The sequence below is a fragment of the Anastrepha ludens genome, chromosome 2 (genome assembly GCF_028408465.1).
Source record: "Anastrepha ludens isolate Willacy chromosome 2, idAnaLude1.1, whole genome shotgun sequence".
NCBI lineage: Eukaryota > Metazoa > Arthropoda > Insecta > Diptera > Tephritidae > Anastrepha > Anastrepha ludens.
The window spans coordinates 176,411,950-176,432,489 of record NC_071498.1 but is presented as its reverse complement, the minus strand read 5'-3'; the positions used below and the strand labels follow the sequence as shown (position 1 = coordinate 176,432,489).

The 20,540-nt window shown below is 36.1% G+C and overlaps 1 protein-coding gene across 1 annotated transcript in view; it reads right to left on the bottom strand.

Moving 5' to 3' along the window:
* Positions 1-7,650: 7,650 nt before the first annotated feature.
* Positions 7,651-20,540, bottom strand: part of LOC128855914 (allatostatin-A receptor) — a 59,436-nt gene continuing 46,546 nt past the window's right edge. Inside the window, exon 4 of the mRNA XM_054091154.1 lies at positions 7,651-8,842. Coding sequence (XP_053947129.1) covers positions 8,747-8,842 — 96 coding nt within the window. The 3' untranslated portion in view covers positions 7,651-8,746. The remainder of the gene's footprint in view (positions 8,843-20,540) is intronic.

Below are 20,540 nucleotides of genomic sequence, written 5' to 3'. Positions count from 1 at the left end.
AGAGCCCATATTTAAGATCCTACTTCTGAATGGCTATGGATGATCTATACACCTTCTGTATCAACCACCTTTTATGCTTTGTCCAAAACTCAGGATGGTTCAATATGAAAGCGGAAATGTGGCCCAGCCCCTGCAGCTCAACACGGACCCCTTTTGTGGTCTAAGTGACATCGCTGTCTCTATGTGCAATGTGGCTGCCGAACCTCCTTAGATTAGATTCAGGTACATAGAGTTTGCCACTGTGGTGCATCCAGCTAGCAGGTGGACTAATGTCTCACTCTGACTATTGCATCTTCGACATCTGTCGGCAGCGGCATTTGGATCTCGTATTACATATTTAATGTAATTTTTTGTTGGAGTGACACCATCTTGTATGGCGAAAATGGTGCCCTCCTAATGTTGGTAAGCCATAAGTGCGACAATGTTCGGTCGACAAATGGGTTCAGCGAGTCTTTTCGATATATGCCGTGAGCAGCCATTTCAGACCATCTTTGAATCTTTTCATCTATTGAGGTTGCGTTCCTGATTTCATAGGATTGATTCATTCAAAGTGGGGTGTAATTATCATCTGCAGCAATTGCTGCCTTGTGCAGATCGGAACACTTATGTTCAAAGTGTGCTATTATGTTTAAGATAAGTTTATCATGCAATGCTCCAACATCAATCTGTCTCCTGCTTTTCTAGGTAGCATCGTTGGAACAACAGAACTCTTTGGACGGCGTGCCTTGTATTTAGTCATAATTGTATGTATTATTGGCTGCAGATTTTCTATCATTTCTTATCATAGATGACTATTTTACAATTTCGAAGCTATACGATGCCACCGGGACAACAAATGAATTAATACCGTGGATTTGGTTTTTGCCATTAAGTTGGGTTCTACAGTTATTTTTTATTTATTTATTTTTTTTTTTTTTGTTTTTAAAAGCTTATATGATAATAAAAATATTAGTAAACTCAAGCAAACGCAGCGCTAGCAGCAGAGGCTTTCGTCTGATATAATTAATTATTTTATAAAGGGTGGTTAAGTTTCAAGGGCCGGTGTTGATTTTGAATAAAATACAATTTTTGCAGGAAATTATTGTCATTTCTCTTTAATATTATAATATTGGTATGGCTCAATTACGTATGGAATAAAATATCGGCCAACCGATGGTCCAAATTTTCGATGACTCTGAGGCATAATTGAGGTTCTATGCCGTTAATGTGCCGAATTATCTCATCCTTTAGCTCTTGAATTGTTGCTGGCTTATCGACGTACACCTTATCTTTCAAATAACCCAAAGAAAGAAGTCCAGCGGTGTCGTTGACGTTTAGGTGTGGTTCACATTCAACATCGGCCCTTGAAATTTAACCACCCTTTATACAATTTAGAGGAGATTTTCAAACATTTTTTTGTGTAAATGTTAATTGTGTAAATGTTTATGTATGAATACAGTTTTGTTTCTTGACTTCGGTACTGGCATTCACGTGCTGAACACTTTATCCAAGCAAAAGTGCTCTCGGTGGAAACATTTTCCGTCAATCTCAGCTTTCTTATAATGAAACCTGCAATGTATTCTATCGCGTCTTTGCGGATACCATCCAGCTCTTCTCCCATTTTTAAGACTTTATTAAATGCCAGCTCATCGCAAAATGTGAATTCTTTCAAAATCACTTCATAATCAAGGAAGAAAGCTCTTTACATTTGACATTGATGTGTAACTTAGCGAAGCCACTCGCTTTCACCAGTTTACGCATTACTACCAGCAGGAAAACTTTCGCATTGCCCTAAAAAATACTCTATGGTGTCTTGATTCAACAGTATTTTTTTTGTTTAACGATGGATAGCCTTGGTCAGTGTGGTTTAAGATTTAAGCAGTATGTCAAGGTTGCATTCCATGTCTTACTGGGGGTAGACGTGCCGATACTTACCCCTGGGCGAGTTGTTGCTCGTAAGCACGCCATTTTGAAAGTGAAATGTTTTCTTTACAAATTTAATTTTCCGCCACTTTTACATACAATTTTTAAAGTTAACAACCCAGTCTTATGCTAAGACCGGCGATTTGTCAAGAGGGAACGAGAAAGCTGCTTATTGAGCATGCCTTTTGTCATAATTTAAAGTCAGCTGCCAAGTTCAATTTGTTAATTTGAAATTGGAATTCAGGAAATAAAAATCATTTAGTTCTGTTTAAAATTTCGTTTTTATTTATTTATTTTTAATGTTAGATATTCGTTTAACATTCATTTATTAATTCTAAAATAATAAACAATTCTGATGGCCTAGCCGCTAATGCTTTAAAATCATTCTGATTGTAATTTACTAATTTTCCAATTTTAAATAAAACAAAAAAAAAATGTATATTCTTTTTCTCTACATTTGTATAATATAAGTAACATATAGCTTTTCTAATTATTTAATATTTTACTCAAATACTTAGGTGCCTAGTACTTAACGTTCTAGTTCTAATTGCTATACTTAAGGGGGGATTCTACTGTAAAAATCAAATTTTCATGGATTTTGTTTTCATACTTGTATTAATTTAATTAGTAAAAAAAAGTTTAGGGTTAGATAAACACAGGTCTTGAGTGTACAAAAAATTTTTTTAAATTTATTTTCATTTCAAAATGGCAGCTGTACAGCCGCTCCCCCGAAACGCCTTTTGAAATCTGCCCACACTGTCGCGCATTTAAAAAAAATCTGAAATGAAAAAAACCAATTTTTTTTTATTATATATCATTATTTTTAGTTGTTAAGCCTATTACTTGCAAAAAAAAAATTTTTTTGTAAAATTTTTGAAGTTTTTTAAAAAATCGACATTTTTTTGTTGTCATTTTGTTATTGAAAAAGGGGTTATAAATAATAAATTTTTTCCCACCATAGCTTTAAAAACTAGTAAATATTGTTAGAAATATACTATCAAAGTTTGAGCTTGATATGTTAATTTTTCACGGAGCTGTGATGTGGGCAATTTTGAAAACGTGGTTTCGAGAAAAACACGCTTAAACAAGCGCATTATCAAGCGCATATGACCGTAAACCGCTCGAGCGCTCAGTTTATACCTGCTTTGCTAAAACTTTTATAACTTGAAAACTATTCAAGATTTCTTTTTAAGACTTTCATGGAACATTCTGGAGTTGTTTCTGAGTATGTTTCAACAAAAAGTAAAAAATCGATTTTTTTTAAGTTTTACAGTAGAGGCCCCCCTTAAGTGATTTAGGTTAATCTGAACTTTTGTTGTGTCTAAAAATAATTTCTTGCGCTTAGCACCTACCAACTTAACTTTAATGTATGAAGCATTATTAGTTTAATTAGTAAAATAAATATGCGAATTTTATTTCCAGTCATTATAAAAATAATTTGAATTTTATAGAAATAATTAAAAAAATAGTAAAAAAAATAATAGTTTTTGTTTTATAGATATAAAGGGTCCGCCACATAACTTTACGGAATTAAAAATGCTATAAAAAAGAAACTACTCAATATTTTTCCAAACGGTTTTTTTTTATTTTGAAGTACAATCCTTCCGGTTAATGATGGAACACAACTTCATTCATATGGCTGCCTCGGCTAGCCATGCACCATCCCATACGGTCGGTCCAATTTTTCAACACATTTTCGATTGTATGCGGCTGTATTTCAGCTATGACATCGCGTATGTTGGTCTTCAGTGCATCAATAGTTGCTGGTTTGTTGGCCTAACACTGGTTTTTGACGGCACCCCAAAGATAATAATCCAACGGTGTCAAATCGCAGCTCCGAGGCGGCCCAACGATATCAGAATTTCGGCTGATAATGCGATCCTCGAAGACAGTGCGCAAAAGATTGATCGTAGCATTCGCTGTGTGGCAAATAGCGCCATCTTGTTGGAACCAAATGCCACCAATATCCTCCTCTTCAATTTCTCGGAACAAAAATTCGTTCAACATGGCCCGGTAACGCTCTCCATTGACGGTTACGGCCACTCCTCGCTCATTTTCGAAGAGAAATGATGCCTCTCGACCAAAATTGGCACCAAACAGTGACTCTTTGTGAATGCATCGGCTTTTCTTCGAGTGGGTGCGGGTTTTCTTAGCCCCAAATGCGGCAATTTTGCTTGTTAACATACCCGCCGAGATGGAAATGAGCTTCATCCGAAAATATGATTTTTCGGTAAAAGTCTTCATCTTCTTCAAGTCGATCCCAAGCCCATGAAGCGAAGCGAAAACGCATTGGGTGGTCGGTCCTTTGAGCGTATACACAACCATTTTCGTTCAGCGGAAGAATAAAACTAATTTTCTGTCAAATCAGATGACAGCTAAGTGTTACCATTCTTCAAATAATACCTAGTTCAAATCCGTAACGATAGATGGCGGGCCCTGTATATACAGCCATGGACAGAGAAATAGCACACTTCTAATTTTAAACTGCTTATTACTGTAATGTTTTTATACACAGGCAAAGATCAATTATTTGGACATGTGTTCTTAGTCATAACAATACTCTCTTGATCCCATTCGAAGTTTACCGTTATCGATTCGTCTCTTTTTTTTAATCACGTTTTTGTTGGTATATTGCACATTCACCTTGGACAAAGAAATAGCACATTTTCAGTTTTGTTTCTGCATTCATTCTTAAATCAAATATTAATCAGTCAATTTGTTGAAGCATTTTGTGCAAGTGATAAAATAAAACAAGTTTTTTAAATATGGGTCGAGGAGTACATTGCACTCTTGAAAAGGAAGACTTATTTGGAATCTTTTTGAAAAAGGCACCAACAAATCGAAAATTGCCGAATTACTAGATTGGTCTAGAAAAATGGTGCATAGTGCTATTAAATTGATCCAAGCAGACAAAAGTTTTTTGCAAAACAAAAAAATTGGCGGAGGCTCCACGTAAAACCACGCCAAGATTAGATAAAATTATTGTACGGAAATGTAAGGCCGACCTTTTAAGTCCTCAAATGCCATAATGACGCAAATTAATGAAGAGCACAACCTTGATGTATCCACTAAACTGGTGAGAAGACGTTTGACTGAAGCCAATTTGTATGGAAGAACTAGCAGCAAGAAACCACTTCTTACAAAACAAAAAAAAAAAATATCAACGCGCGGTTCACATTTGCAAAGCTGCATCAAAGTAAGGATGTACATTTTTGGAAAAGAGTACTATGGAGCGATGAAACTAAGATTAATAGGATCGGACCTGATGGAAAATCATTCGTTCATCGCCCAAAAAACCAAGCATAAAACTTAAGGTACACTAAGAAAACAGTAAAGCATGGTGGAGGAAGTGTTATGGCTTGGGGTGCGTTTTCGTGGCATGGCGTTGGTCCATTGGTGCGAATTAATGGCAAAGTGGACAAACATATTTATTTAGATATACTTAAAAGTACAATGGAGCCATTTGCTTTTCAAAATATGCCTGTAAATTGGATATTTATGCAGGATAATGATCCTAAACATTCATCAATGGTGGCGACAGAGTGGTTCAATAAAGAACGGCTCAAAGCCCCGATCTTAATCCTATAGAAAACCTTTGGAATGATGTAAAGGTTAAGATCGGGGGAAAATTTTTCAAAAATGCCGATAAATTATGGAAAGGAATCAAAAAAGAATGGAATTCGATACCGGTGAGCAGATGCAGGACATTAGTGGAGAGTATGTCCCGAAGATGTGACGCAACTGTAAAAAGTTGTGGCCAATCAACTAAATATTGGGGTAACTTTATTATTATTATTAGAAGGCCATTACGCACTGCGACCAGAGCTGATCTATTGTGAAAGGCCTATTTTGTAACCCTAGAGTTTTAGGCTTTTTAAAAATTTTAGCACAATTTTGGGTTTGTTGTTCCAAAGATTGCATGGAGATACTACGATACCACCAAGGTGATGAAGTCTTTGTCTGCCCAACGCAGGACATTCACAAAGCACATGTTCTGAGCTTTCTATGTCCATTTCGCCAAAGCGGCAGACATTGGTCTCAGATAGACCAATATTATTTAGATGATACCTCAGGCTGCAGTGGCCTGTAAGATATCCTGTTAAAAGACGCAGATCTACTCTGCTTAGTGAGAGTAGTTTGTCAGATATTCCTTTGTTGGGACTTAGGAATAGTTTGGCTTGACGCTGACCGGCACAGTTTAGCCAGTGTGCGGCAAGTTTTCTTTCTTCCCATTTCCTAAGGAATTCATTAATGTGGCCTTTTGTGAGTCCACAGAAAGGCTCAGTAAGTTGCATATTTGCTCCTTGTTTTGCAAGGCCGTCAGCCATTTCATTTCCCTCATGTCCTTCATGTCCCGGAATCCAACATAGTGTTACTGTGTTGAGGTTTCCTAACGTGTTTAGGAGGTTTAGGCAATCGTTTACCAATTTAGAGGTGATGGTTGTTGATAGAAGGGCTTTTAAAGCCGCTTGGCTATCTGAGAGTATGTAGATATGAGTTCCTTCTAAGGCATTCTCTCACACATATTTCAATGGGATGTATTTCTGCCAGGCATATTTTTGGGTAGAGTCCCATCGGAATCGATTTTTTGAATTTAGGCCCATTGATTCCTGCCTCTGTTCTACCATTTTCCAATTTGGACCCATCAGTAAACCACAGCTGAAAGTGATAGAGTTAGTTCTCCAGTCTGTTCGTTCATTAATTATAACTTGGAACCTCCTGAAGAGTATTGGTTTGGGTGATAGTATATCATCCCTATGAAGAATGGGACTATGTAGGAAGTCTTCCAAGATCTTTAAATGTCCTTTCATATCCCCACTTTTAAGTTCAGATATACCTTTTAATCTTAAGGCACTCGAGCGAGCTTCCCTTTCAATTAGAATTGGAAGCGGTGGTATGTTCAGGAGCACACCCAATGCACCCGTGGGGCATGTTTTCATAGCCCCTGTAATACCAGCACTTGAGGTAATTTATGAATCTGATGCGACTTTTTAAATTTTTTAATTAAAATTTCAATATAATTACAGCGTGTGCTATTTCGGTGTCCAGCTGATATAGTGGCATTGCAACAATAATGATTAGAAAGGAATAAGCGGACGGACAAATATTTGTTTTTTGAAATTAAATTTTATGTTATAAATAAATTGATTGTTTTTGCGAATAATTAAATGTTATTTATATGTTCTACAATGAAGAAAACGAAGTTAGAGGTGAAGTTAGTCTTTTGTGCTATTTCTCTGTCCATGGCTGTATATATATATTTATATATATAATATTATATAAATATAAGCGAATCACATAGCAGAAAAGAATACACAAAGAAAAGAGTTGTTTGTAAATAAAAGAAACATTCAAGAAATTTTACAATTACATCAGCTCCAGAGCTGATTCTCTCACATTCACTAAAAGCTGAATAAGAATCTTCTGCTTTTGCCTGATCTCAATCATGTAGGCTTCTACATTTCTATGTTTTATCTACTTAAATCAAAGCTAGGAAGTATTTAATTTAAATCTTTATTGTTATTCCAAAAATGCTTACCAAAAGTTTCGTTTGCCTAATACGAAGCAATAAAGATTCCGCTCACAATGAAGATAAACCGATTTGTGCTGTATTTAAAATCTCTAGCGAATTCGCTCTACGAAAATCTATGCCAGTCTGGCAAATTTACTTGCAGCGATTTAAAGCAAATTTTATGTTGAAAAAAAAAAAAAAAAAATTACAAATACAAAAAGTAAATAGACGAGAGCTTACAATAAGCTAACTGTCAAAACATTATTCACTTAATATATTGATTTGTGTTCTTTAGGTGTACAAGTGCACATGCATGTGGGTGTGTGTGCGTGTGCACGCAAGTGGCGTGAGCGTCATCAATCAATTGGACGAGACAAGCGTGCGATAATAAAAAAATAAACAATACTATACTCAGACGTAAGTTTGCGCTCTGAGAGTGCAGTTATGTATGTGCACTCACTTTCTGCTCCGTGTGAGTGGTGACCATAGCAAATTAGCGGCATCGCAACTCACATCAATTGTCAGTGGGTACTGATAACTTAATACTACGCAGCGCGCACGCACGTCACTCGCTTCAGGGCTTAAAGGGCTAAAAAAGGCCGCCGAAGTTCAGTAGTACTTAGAGTTTGGCTGGCAGGCTTTAAGCGTGTCGTAGCCGCATCCACGCAATCTTCAGCTGGGGCTGCTTTTTCGCGCTTCGCTTCTTTTTAGGGAATCGAAGAAGCATTAATTAAAGGCACGTGTCCGGTAATAATTAGCTGCTGCTCTAAACTTTTGTTGCCTTCGGCTTGTTTCTCGGAAGGCAGTAACCCGTGAAGGAGTAGCGACAAGTGAAGGCGGTGGTATTTTGCGTAAAGAGCTTCATTTTTTTTTTTTTTTTATCAATTCCCGTCTCTTCTACAATTCATATTGCGTCATTGCTCATTATCTGTTGTCTTAAAATGATTGCTGGGGCTAATGTTTTGTATGCTTTCATGTTTTTGCCACGCGCATTCGAGTTACGCGTATTATTTATTTTAGTCTAAGACATTTATTCAATTGTTTGTTGCCATCAAATTTTGTTTATTTCTGTAACCAAAATCGTTGCTGCACAGCCAGCAGCATCATGAGCGGAGCGTAAGTGCGTTAAGCGGCATAATTTATCATAACACTTGCCATTTGGAGGCTGGCTGAATTTAACTTCCACTACCTTTAAGCTGCCGCTCTGTCTCTCTCTGTTCATGAACTTGGTTTGTTACTTATACGCACTGTCGTTCCTTCTTTCAGTTTAACGCATATTTCTCGCCACTATTCGCAGTCCGTTGACCAGCAGCGCTTATTGTTGTCGGTAGCTCACAAGCCTGTGGTGGATGTGCGGCCACAGGATGTACGCCTTGGAGGTGGCAAATCTGATGAGTAATTCTGATATCTCTCCTTGCAATGAACGGCCTGCAAGAAGAAGAGGAAGCATTGTAGTGAATAAGAATATTAAGTAAATGTTTTTCATAAATAAAATGAATGTTGCACATTAAATGATTTTGTCTATTTTATTTTACTTTTGTCTTAATGTTGTTGTTGTTGCTAAGTGCGCACGATTAACGAAATTTTACGGCTACATTTGAGCTTTTGTGTGCGTGCTCGCCACTTCCGGTGCCGTTATAGTTGATTAATGATGTGTCACAAGGCGGGCAGCCAGCACACACATACATTTAATGCGCACGAATACGCAGGCTGAGGAATAAATTATGGCAACAAGAGCGGCGGCAATAAAATTTATTTATATATGCATGCGTACATACATACATACATATATGTGTATATATACATATATATATATATATATGCTTCGTAATGAACGGTGCACGTAAAACCTTAACTAGTGAGTAAATTTGCAGTACACAACTAGTGATATTTTGATAAATGTGGACTAGGCAGAAAGTAACTAGTTCTGGACCAGTTACAAACACGTAGAAATACGGTATGAATGAGGTTCTATTTTTTTACACTATATGTAGTTTTTTTACATGTGGATAAATGTGGACTAGTACAAAAGGAACTAGTTCTGGCCTAGTTGCAAGCACGTAAAAATAAGGTTGTATGAACGAGTTTTTATTCAGTTATACCATATTTAGTTTCTTTACATGTAGATAAACGCAGCCTAGTCCCAAAGTAACTAGTTCTTTACGAGTTGCAAACAAAATAAGGTTGTAGAACGAGTTTTCAGTTATTTATACCATATTAAGTCTAGTCCCAAAGTAACTAGTTATTCACTAGTTGCAAACACGAAAAATAAAGTTGTATGAACGAGTTTTTATTTATTTATACCACATTTAGTTACTTTACATGTAAATAAATGTTGACTAGTCTCAAAGTAACTAGTTCTTTACTAGTTACAAACACGTAAGTTTAATGTTATACGAGTTTATTTACTCATTTATAAGTAGTTTCTTCACATAGTCTCCTGTATGTCAAGTTATTTAAAAATACAATAACAAAAAGGCTGTCAGCCTAATGAGAAATAAATGAGCGAAATATAATAGGAGTATGCACGTACATAACTATGAACTTTGCACTTTTAACTCCATAAAACAAATTATGTGACTTTAGCAAGTTTTGCTCAAAGCTATAAAATTTTGATCCATCGTAGCCAAATTTTGTATTTTATTCAAATTTTATTGAGACGATTAGTGAATTTTTATGAATTTTGTACAAAGTTTGAAACTTTGCGTAATATAATTTCGGATATATTATAAACTATAGTTTTATAAAAAAAATAATTGAAATAAAAAATAAAAAAAAAAGAAATAGTCAAAAGTTTCACTACGATATGTAGTGTAGACTTTAATTTTGACGCTGACTGCATGTATGTATGTATGTTGCATAATGTACGCTGCATGTAAAACTTTAACTAGTGAGGTGAATTTGTAGTTCACAACAAGTGCTATTTTGATAAAGGTGGACTAGTCCTAGAGTAACTAGATCTGCACTAGTTACAAACACGTAAAAATATGATGGTAGAAACGAGTTGTTAGTTATATATAATATACTATATGTAGTTTCTTTTCATGCGGATACATTTGGACTAGTCTGAAAGCAACTAGTTCTGTACTAGTTGCAAACACTTAAAAATACGGTTGTAGGTACGAGTTTTATTTATTTATACTATATCTAGTTTCTTTTCATGCAGATAAATGTGGACTAGTCTAAAGGTAGCCAGTTCTAAACGAGTTGCAAATCCGTACAAATAAGGTTAAATGAGCGATTTTCATTTATTTATTTATATCAGTTTCTTTACATAGTTACATGTGTGGCAAGTTATTTAAAAATACAATAACAAAAAGGCTGTCAGCCTAATGAGAAATAAATGAGCAAAATATATTATGAGTATGCACATACACATTTGTGAGCTTCGAGCTTTCGACATCATAAAACAACTTAGGTGACTTCAACATAATTCCTATATAAAATACTAGCTTTAACCTGCGGCCCCGCTCGCGTGGGAGTAGTTTTGAGGGATTTAGGATATGTATATAAAAGAATTACAAACAATAATTTCATAGAAAATATTTTTTTTTTTAATAACCATAATATTATATTACAATACCCGGCATCCGTTGCTATGCCTCGTTGAATAAAACAAAACAATCACAAAAATATCAAGCAAAATTATTTTTATTATTTTTCTATCTCGAACCGCTTTTGAACTATGCAATTGGGTCATAGTTGAACAGCTTATGCGGATTATGAAGTCTAGAGTGAGCTATAAATAGTGGGAAATAGGAAAAACTAAGATTTTTTAGATTAAATTTAAGCAAATATTCGATTATTAGTGACGAATGAGAGTGGTGGCGCGGCCTGGAGGCTGTGGGAAGGGAGTTCCATCATAAAAACATGCCTATAACCTTCATTGGGTGAAAATATGAATGTATAAACATTTTTACGTCATTTGGTGTTGTCGTTTCGTAGTGATGCGCGGACAACGTACAGACATTCACCTTTATAGTATAGATTGCGATTACGCTGTTACGTACAGGAACATTGAACAATATTTTGTAATGCCTAACAGTTAACTATGACCGTTTATCCATTTCTGTTGACTTTGTCTTTTCGAAATTCCTCTAATTACTTGCATCAAGAGACAAGACCTGATGAAACTGCGTTTTGCTTTGAATTCATAAGCGTTTTTGTTTTTCCTGCCCATCTGAAAGATAGCGAGTAAAATGAACCTCCTCCGTATCTACGACGTACCAAAGCCAGCGCAATAGGGACCTTTTTATGAGTTTAGTTCTACATGAAGAAGTCCAAAATAAACAAGACTGATTTAAAATAGAAACGACAGGAGCTTTGTCCTGATAACTTCGAGCTTATTTATCCAAAATAGTCCCCTCTGGATGGCTTCAACGTTGAAAATGCTAAACGTTTTCCTTTCATGGCCAAATGCAACTTTCCGAATAGTTAGAAGTCACTGGGAGCCATTTCAGGTGAATACGGTGAGTTATTGATGGTTAAATGCGATTTCTAGTCAAAAAATCAGTCACAAGAGTAGATCGTTGATCAAGCAATGAGTGCCAGCTTCCTGCTTCGCGTTTTTTTCGGGCGAATTCGACGAATGCGATGCAACAAACGCTTCAAAACGCCAAGATAGAAAATTGAGTTGACGGTTTGGCCCGTTGGCGCGAGCTGCTTGTGGACAATTCCTTTGGAATTGTAAAAACAAATGAGCATCGACTTGATTTTTGATTTCGCTAAACGCGATTTTTTATACTTACAGTCGAATATGTTGAAAGTGGTAAAGTTTGGGCCGTTATGTCATATAATCAAATTTATCAGAAATTACCTAAATAAGAATGTCCTTAAGTGTCTAGAACGACTTTCTCGGACAACTTCTTCCTATAGCACAACATTATTTTGAACAGTTCTGGCTACTTTTATTTTATTTTTTACCCTTTGGGGACGAGTGTCGGCATATAGCCGCCCAAATTAATTCGTAGCTGTCTTTCTGAGCGAAAGGTACGCATAGGTATAGTAAAAGAGTCACGTTTTCATTCAAAGACATTAGGGGGCATGAGCGATGAAGTCTTATCTGCCTTATAATGTAAACTTACGATGTGAAACGACGGTAGAGTCAGAACGAATTTCAGTTCTTCGATTCAGTCTCTCAGTGTCACTGCCAGAGGCACCAGCAGGCTTTTTATATATTTTATACTGTGCACGATGGCTCACCGATCTAGAGATGATACGTTAGATAGTGACGAATATTACTTTGAATCTGATAAGACGAAAGATGACGGCATTACTTCGTCAATTTGAACGATACCACACAATGCAGGAATATAAAACGTATACATAAATACAACCAAGTTTCTTTTTTTCAATTTGTTTGTTTATGATTATTTTTTGATTTTTTGAAAAATTTTTCTTGTGTTAAATAAAACCCTAGTTTTTGTAACGTTCAACGTATTTATTTTCTTTACTGCGCACTCCAATACCTCTCGTCCTCAGCGACGCTCGCCCGTCGAGTGGCTTCGTCCCCAAAGGGTTAAATGTCCACTCCTTCTTTTTGTTATAGAAGCATAGTTCATCGTCTAACAGAAACCATTTAAACTCAACTTTGAAATTGCATAAAAAATTTGGAAAATTCCACAGACATTTCATACCAATTTTTTTATTTATAATTACTAGCCCATCTGATTTAAAAAATAATACTACATTTAAGACATCTGTTAAAGTTCACAATTTTTGTACCTCGTGGAAGTCATACAATTTTAAATAAAAATCAAATCTTTTGACCATAGAGCAAATGTGAGCTAATGATGACAAGATGAAGCGCTAATTTTCCTCAGCCGTAGCATTTCCCATAACTGACCTTTTCCGCGCCGTACAATGAAGAGAAAAAGTGTGACTAGTTTTTGACATACAAAAATGGACAAAAAGTAGAAAAGCGCACTTCAAGGAAAAGAATAAGAGTACTAAAATACCAATTAAATGACACTAAAGTTGGCTGACAGCACGACATTTCAGCATCAATTAGCAAACGCGCAACCAACAACTCGCCACGGCGCTCAGCTTCACCGGCCGAGGACACTTGACGACAGTAATGGCCACTGATGTCACATTATTGTCAGCCATGTGAGTGACTGGCAGACGATTCATTTTTCGCTGTGTGGGTGTAACTAAATTTCTAATACGACTGGCAGACAAATTTATTCAAATGAAAGCGTTTGGATGGATGTAAAAGTTAAGTGAAGAGGCTAGAAAAAAGTTATGGGCCGGTGTGAACAAATGTGGATGTATTTGTCATTGTAAAGTGTACATGTGTAGCTGCATATGTGTGAGTGCGCAAGTGGGAAAGGAAATTGGAAAAGAAATAGAAAACAAGAAAATAAAAATGCTATTATATGCGCTTGATAACTGAAAATAATTAAAAGTAATTAATTTGCTTTTAATTACTTGACAAACACATCAATTACGGAAAGGAAGCTTACGAAGTGAGAGGAGAGAAAAGCTATGTGAAAGAAGGGTTTGCTGTCGATATATTTGTAGGCATTACAATAAAATTTAAGGAAATGTGTATGTGCAATGAGTTTCAAGAAATTTGTGTAGCAAGTAAAATTTTCAAATGATGCGTTAAAAGTTCGTGCCCCTAAAAGTATGCTTACGGTTTGAACATTTCCACTTAAAATCAGCTAAGTGTTTAATTTGGTTCCGGGTAAATGAAAATTAAATAGAATTGATTGAAAATAGGCAAACCAAAAATGACAATTAAGGCGAAGTGAGTTGAGATTGCAGAGCAACCAACAACAACAACAAAAACACAGGCAAAAAGCAAAAAGAAGGAAAAGTGAGTGAGGAACACTTTCGGAAAATGTCAGTAAAAGCAGTCGAAAGCAAGGAATGGCCAATTGTCTGCATGCCTAGGCTTTAGAGCCTAAAAGTGTGCACTAAAAGTAATTAAAAGCATACGAAATATGGCCAAGGTTCGAAGGAAGGCAACAAAAGATTATAAAATGGCGGGAAATTAATACAAAAAAATAAAAATACAAAAAAGTAAAAAAAAATATATAAAAAAAAATTTGAAATAAAAATAAATTTTTCTCAATGACACACAAAGCGAAGGCAAAGTGAAATGCAAAAAAAAAAGAGTCCACATAAAATGAGCAATAAAGGAAAGTAGGTGGCGTACGTTTCGCGAATAATGGGATTAAAACTAGGCAACTGTACTGTAATAAGCATCTTTTGGCCGCGTAGAACCGGTTTTTGGGTACGGCAACCACAGCATAGCCCATTTTACATATTGACTGAGTCCTGCGAGATTGTGACCAGAAATTAATGTGAAACGAAATAAAACTGTTAAGTGTTGAGTTTGAGTTTGAAAACTTGGCCGAAACACTTGAGCGACTATGTAATGGAAGGGGAGGGCGGGCAGATGATTGCTTGCTGTAGTTGCCAAAGAATTTGCATTTAATTTGTTGTGAAATAAAAAAAGAAACAATACAAAGTCAACAACAATACCAAAAGTAGCAAATAAAAACAAACAAAAAATACGAAAAAGGCGAAAAAGGCATTCACGCGCCCGTTACTTTGTGCCAAATCGCAAGACGCTGCGCTTCAAAAGAAATACCCAATTTAATGTGATTTTTCTTTTAATTCCTTTTCGTTATTTTCCCGCCCCCGACACTATCTTTTAGGCGCGAAAACAGCGACGGTTCAAGGTTCCTGCGCGAAATTTACATAAAGTGTGGAAAAAATTAATACCACAGATTTTTCTGCTAATTTAAGTCCTTTCACTATTCCGCTCATTGCTGCATCTGCTTGAAATTAGGCTACTGGGGTATGGCCAGTGCTTGAATATTAGAAAATTAAATTTAAATTTAAAGTTAGATTAGACATATTTGCATGTAAAAAGGTGGCAACATTATCGGTCATTAACACGTTGGCTGCCAATGTATCACTGGTGATCATTTCAAAAACCTACCCCCAGGTGCCAATGTATCACCAGTGATACACGCTTAGGCCCCTAGATTTTAGGGGCTGGGACCCTAACGGAAGGAGTTTTGGGAAAATTGAAAGTTTATTTTAAAAGAAAAAATATTTTATTTCATAGTAGAATAAAAAGTTTTGAAATAATACGAAATTAAAAATGAGAAAATTCAATTCAATTCTGGAAACAGAAAAAACTATATTTTTTGTTTTTAATTTTAATGTAGTTGTTGAAAATGTTTAAGACATAGGACATAGACCTCCGACATTGGGCGCAGTATGTTGCCACTAGTTGGCTTTCTTCCTGGCGACTGACGACGAGTTTGTCGTCTTTAATTCTGAATAGCACATGCCGCAACGATGTCTCTTGCACCTACCATCCTTTGTTGCTTCTGTCGACGTTATTAAAAAGTGTTTTCCCTGCGAAGGTGAGCACGCTATTGAAGCGCTATCTTTTCCACTCATGAAAAGGATAATGCTTTGACGAAAGTCAGATATTTGCATTTTATAAGTTTTTGATACTGTTTCAGAGGACTGGGCATTATCTGCGAAGTGAATGAATCTGAGCAAGATCTGGAACCGGTTACGAGCCATAACTTGTGGGACGAATGCGTTTTTGAACAATGTGCTTGGTTTCCAATAGTCGGTTATTGCAGGGTATTTTACCATTCCCATATACATGACTATGGCCAGAAACTCCATGATCTCCTGGCGATCAGTATCTTTCCACATATTCATCCTACTGCTGCTGCGAGTACCGATGCCAGTTACTTGAGAGTTTGCATTCCTATTTGCCTCTTCAACAATAATATCTAATATCTCATCGGTCAAAAACTTTCTGTAATATTGAAATGGCATACCGGCATCATATTGCAAAACCTGGGGTGGATTGGTAAATTCTTCAAAATTCTTCAAAGTCTCTCCGGTAGCAGGCGAGGTCCATGCTGTCGTAGTTTCCGTCAGTTCTTCATCAGCAGTATTATTAACATTTGTAGCACTAACATCGAGGTCTTCATCAATACAGTCATCACTCCTTGTATCACTGCCTGAATCTGGGATGTACTGATCTTCATCTGGACTAAACTCCTCACCACTAACACTGGAGTTTTCCATTGAATTCAACGCGTCACGTATTTCCTCGGAATTCATAACTTCACAACTTCACTTCACTATATTTCACTGTAATTTGCAACCAACTGCTCGCTATGAACTCAAGTTTGATACTGATTTATTTTGATTTACTTCTTCGAAATGTGATCACCGGTGATCACATTTCAAAAAAAATAAGAATAGTTTCAAAAAAAACGGCAGGTGAACACAGCACAAAAACGTGCTCATACGCGTCAGGAGCGTGACTTTTATTCCTGGTAAAAATATCTCGTTAAAATTCAAACGGGAACATGACTTTTTTTGCTTGGCACCTGGGGGTAGATTTTTTTTGTGATCACCGGTGATACCTGGCACCTGGGGTAGGTTTTTTTTTGTGATCACCGGTGATACGTGGCAGCCAACGTGTTAAATAGTCAGTAGTCGTTCAGTCATTCCAAGGAATTAATCAAGTTATCGCAGTTGACGAAAGCCAAAAGAGTTAAGTTGTAAAGTAGCATGCTTTTTTCTATCAGTTATCAAGCCGCTAAGAAGATGGATGCTTAAGGGGTGCCGGTGGTCTAGAGCTCGAAAATTTAGAGTATTTTCAGGAATTTTTTTTTAGTATTTAAATTTTTTAGGCTTTTTATTTAACTTCGATTATTGTCTATTTTGGCTCTTCTCGTTATCTGAAACACAAAAATCGAACAAATTACACCGCGTTATACAGATTCTGTCTTATGAACCAAATATACTTTTTCGGAAAGGGGATAAAAAATAAAAATACACGTGTATCGGCGATTTTCATGTACATGTCACAATTTTTGTTTTTGTATTTTATAACTTTAAACGAGCAATTCTTGTATGCATATCTGTATAGCCACACGTTCTCAGGATTAGCTTAACGGATTTGAATGAAATTGGGCACACAGATAGTGTATCACATTTCTAGACTTTTCACTTAGGTGTTGCCACTGACAATGTTTCACAGGGGTGCCACCTGTTCGAAATTAAAAAAAAAAATTGCATGACATATGCCGATGTGGGTATCAAAAGAAAGGTATTTCACTCCGCATTACAATAGAGATATAAAACCCCGAATTTTTGTATTAATTTTATTATATTAAAATTAAAAATTGTTACATTTTAAAATCAGCCGCCACTATATTCCACTGCTTAAAGCGTGATGCAAAAAGTTCGGCTGTTCTCTTTGACAAATTTCCTTCTCGTACAAGGTCATTGAAGTCGGCTTGCGTTACTAAATGCGGCACTGCAGTCCCAAGTTCACTGGTTGTTGGTACAAATTTCGATACATCTGGTTCCCCGCATCTCGCATTCGATGCATGAAATGTTGATAGCATTGTTGGTGCTACTGTTGGTTCTCCATCCCTTAATTCGGGAACATCATCAAAAATCTCCATTGAAGCCGCTATACGTTCTTTTGGTGAGTACAGAACCGCTGGAATAACCGATTCTACATTGGCGTAGCGAATTTTGTTGCGGCGAAAGTATTGATACCCTTTAGTTTGAGTAAAAGTTACGCAAAAGTAGCACAGTTCACTGCAGTGCTCCGTACGTGGTAGCCAAATTCTTGGTACAGAGTACTTTATTGATGACCTTCCATCAGTAAACTTGCATAAATTTCTATAGCAATAGTCGCACGTGACTTCCGGAGTATACCACAAGTAAGGAACATAAGCAGTCTTGAATATTTTCTGAAACGAATTAACCACTGTTATCGTAATATTTTTAAAATTTTTACTTGGTGCGAATAAGCCACAAACGTAACAAAAGTTGTTTCGAGTCGGGCACTGCATTTTTCGTAATATGAAATATACAGAAAGACGTTTTCGCGCAACAGAACTTAAAACAATTGTCAAAGTATACGTCTCCTAGTAGCGCAACTGTCAGATGATCGGAACTGCCGGAACTGGAACAAACACACAAACGGCACAGAGTGTATAAATTAAAGGTTAATAAGTTGTTTAAAAATTTGGAGTCCCTTCAAGTTATGCCGAAAATTTAGAAAAAAAATTTTTTTTTTTTTTTTTAATTCAAGAAAATCTGAGAATTGATAAATTTTTTTTTTTAATTTTGCATAATAAAAACATTTCCACGAGTCTGCCTGCAGAAATTCAGCGCGATTGGATCATGGAAAAAGGGTTAAAAATGGTCAAAAGTTTTTCACACAGGCGGACTACGTGCTCTATATTTTATACATAAAAATGAAAAATTCTGATGTGTACATGAAAATCGCCGATACACGTGTATTTTTATTTTTTCTCCCTTTTCCGAAAAAGTATATTTGGTTCATAGGACAGAAAAAAGTTCGTTTTTGTAACGCAGTGTTATTAATCAGTATGACTGAAGCTATGTGCCGTACTAGAACAAAAAAAGAGCAGAAAAAATTGATCAAATGGCGCGGTTTTGAATTTAACAATCTAAAAATTGGATTTTTTCAGCTTTTTAATAAAAATTGAAATACAAATTTCATGCATTTTTCTGAATTTTACGTGTATTTTTTTGCAAAACTTTCCTACAGCACTTAAAAAATCGCCCTTTAGTTCTGAGTCTGTATCTTAAATATCTGTTCTGAATTTTGTTAGACATTAATGAATAAATAAATAATAATAAATGACCCAAGCGGTGCCAGAACACAAAAAAAAGTCATCAATTTGGCCAAAAAATTTACTAAATTGGGGCCAATATTTTGATGCAGTTGGCTTCAATTTTTTTTAAACACCTGAATTAAACTGAGGTGATCAGTTTATTATGCACACATATTTGTGTATTATGCAAATTAGTTCAGCTTGACTTTAAACTATAAAATACACCGCAAAACCAACAAATCATAATTGTGTCGAAATTACTCACAAAAAAAAAAAATATAATGAACTTAATTTGCAGTAGTCTAGACTTCTGCATCAGCAAAACAAGTAGCTTCAACGTATAAGTTCTAATGAAATACAGAAACATTAAAAATCTAGAGTCATAAAACCAAACTAATTGATTAATTTCAGCGCATACTGTACATGCCTCCGCGTAGCTGTTTGCCATTCATGATTTCGAAAAAAATATTCAATATTTCGTTCAAGTATTAAATATAGTTTTCGAGCGCAATATTTTTATTTGTAATTTATTGTTATTATCTATTTGTTTTGATTAATTTTTGTTTATTTTTTTTATTTTTCGCAATTCTTTGCGCGCAGCGTTTGACCGCCTGCTGTGGGTGGGAGCAGTTGGGTGCCTAATAGCGACAACTCGTGGGTGGCGATGAAGCAAGAACAATTCAATTTAATTTATGTGTGTCTGTGTGTGTGCGGTAAACATCTCGCCACACATTATTTATTTAGCGCAGAACACAAATCAATTAAAAATGTTAAGAGATAGTGCGAATGCGATACATCAATCAGAAAATTTTGCTAATTTGGACTTGTGGGAGAATAATGGGATATAAATAGTCGAAATGAGTTGGAGTATTGCACAGACACACACATACACACACAAACACATACTCATTTTTTATGGAAAAATATAAAAAAATCTGTCGGTATTTATGAAAATAACAGCATTTGGGCATGTGTTTAAACATACTGAATGTGTGCTTCAATATTTGGCGTCCGATGACCGCATAATCTTTGGTGTATACATACATACATACATACATACATACATACATACTTACATACATAGATGTATGTATGTAAGGCCACTCAAACACCTTTTGCAGAAAATGCTAAAGCCAATGGGAAGAGGACAAGGGCTCAATATAGAGGGAATTCCTCTCCTGAAAATTCCCCGCAGCCAATAGGAAAGCGTACGAGAAGCATTTCACTTAGTGTGCAGGCTTCACATTTGGAGGGCACATGCAAGCAAGGAACCAATGATAGGCTGCCAAGAGGAAATAAACCCACATCCAATGAGAATGAAGGGTGGGTGGAAGTACGTCGAGGTAAGCGTCGCACAACACCTACGCAGACTTTGGCAGCGGCAGAAAGCAGAAGCGGCGGTACCTTCTCGGAGATAGTGCGTCAAGGGGGCGAAAAGCAGCGAATTAGGGCCAGACCAGACGCTTTTATTA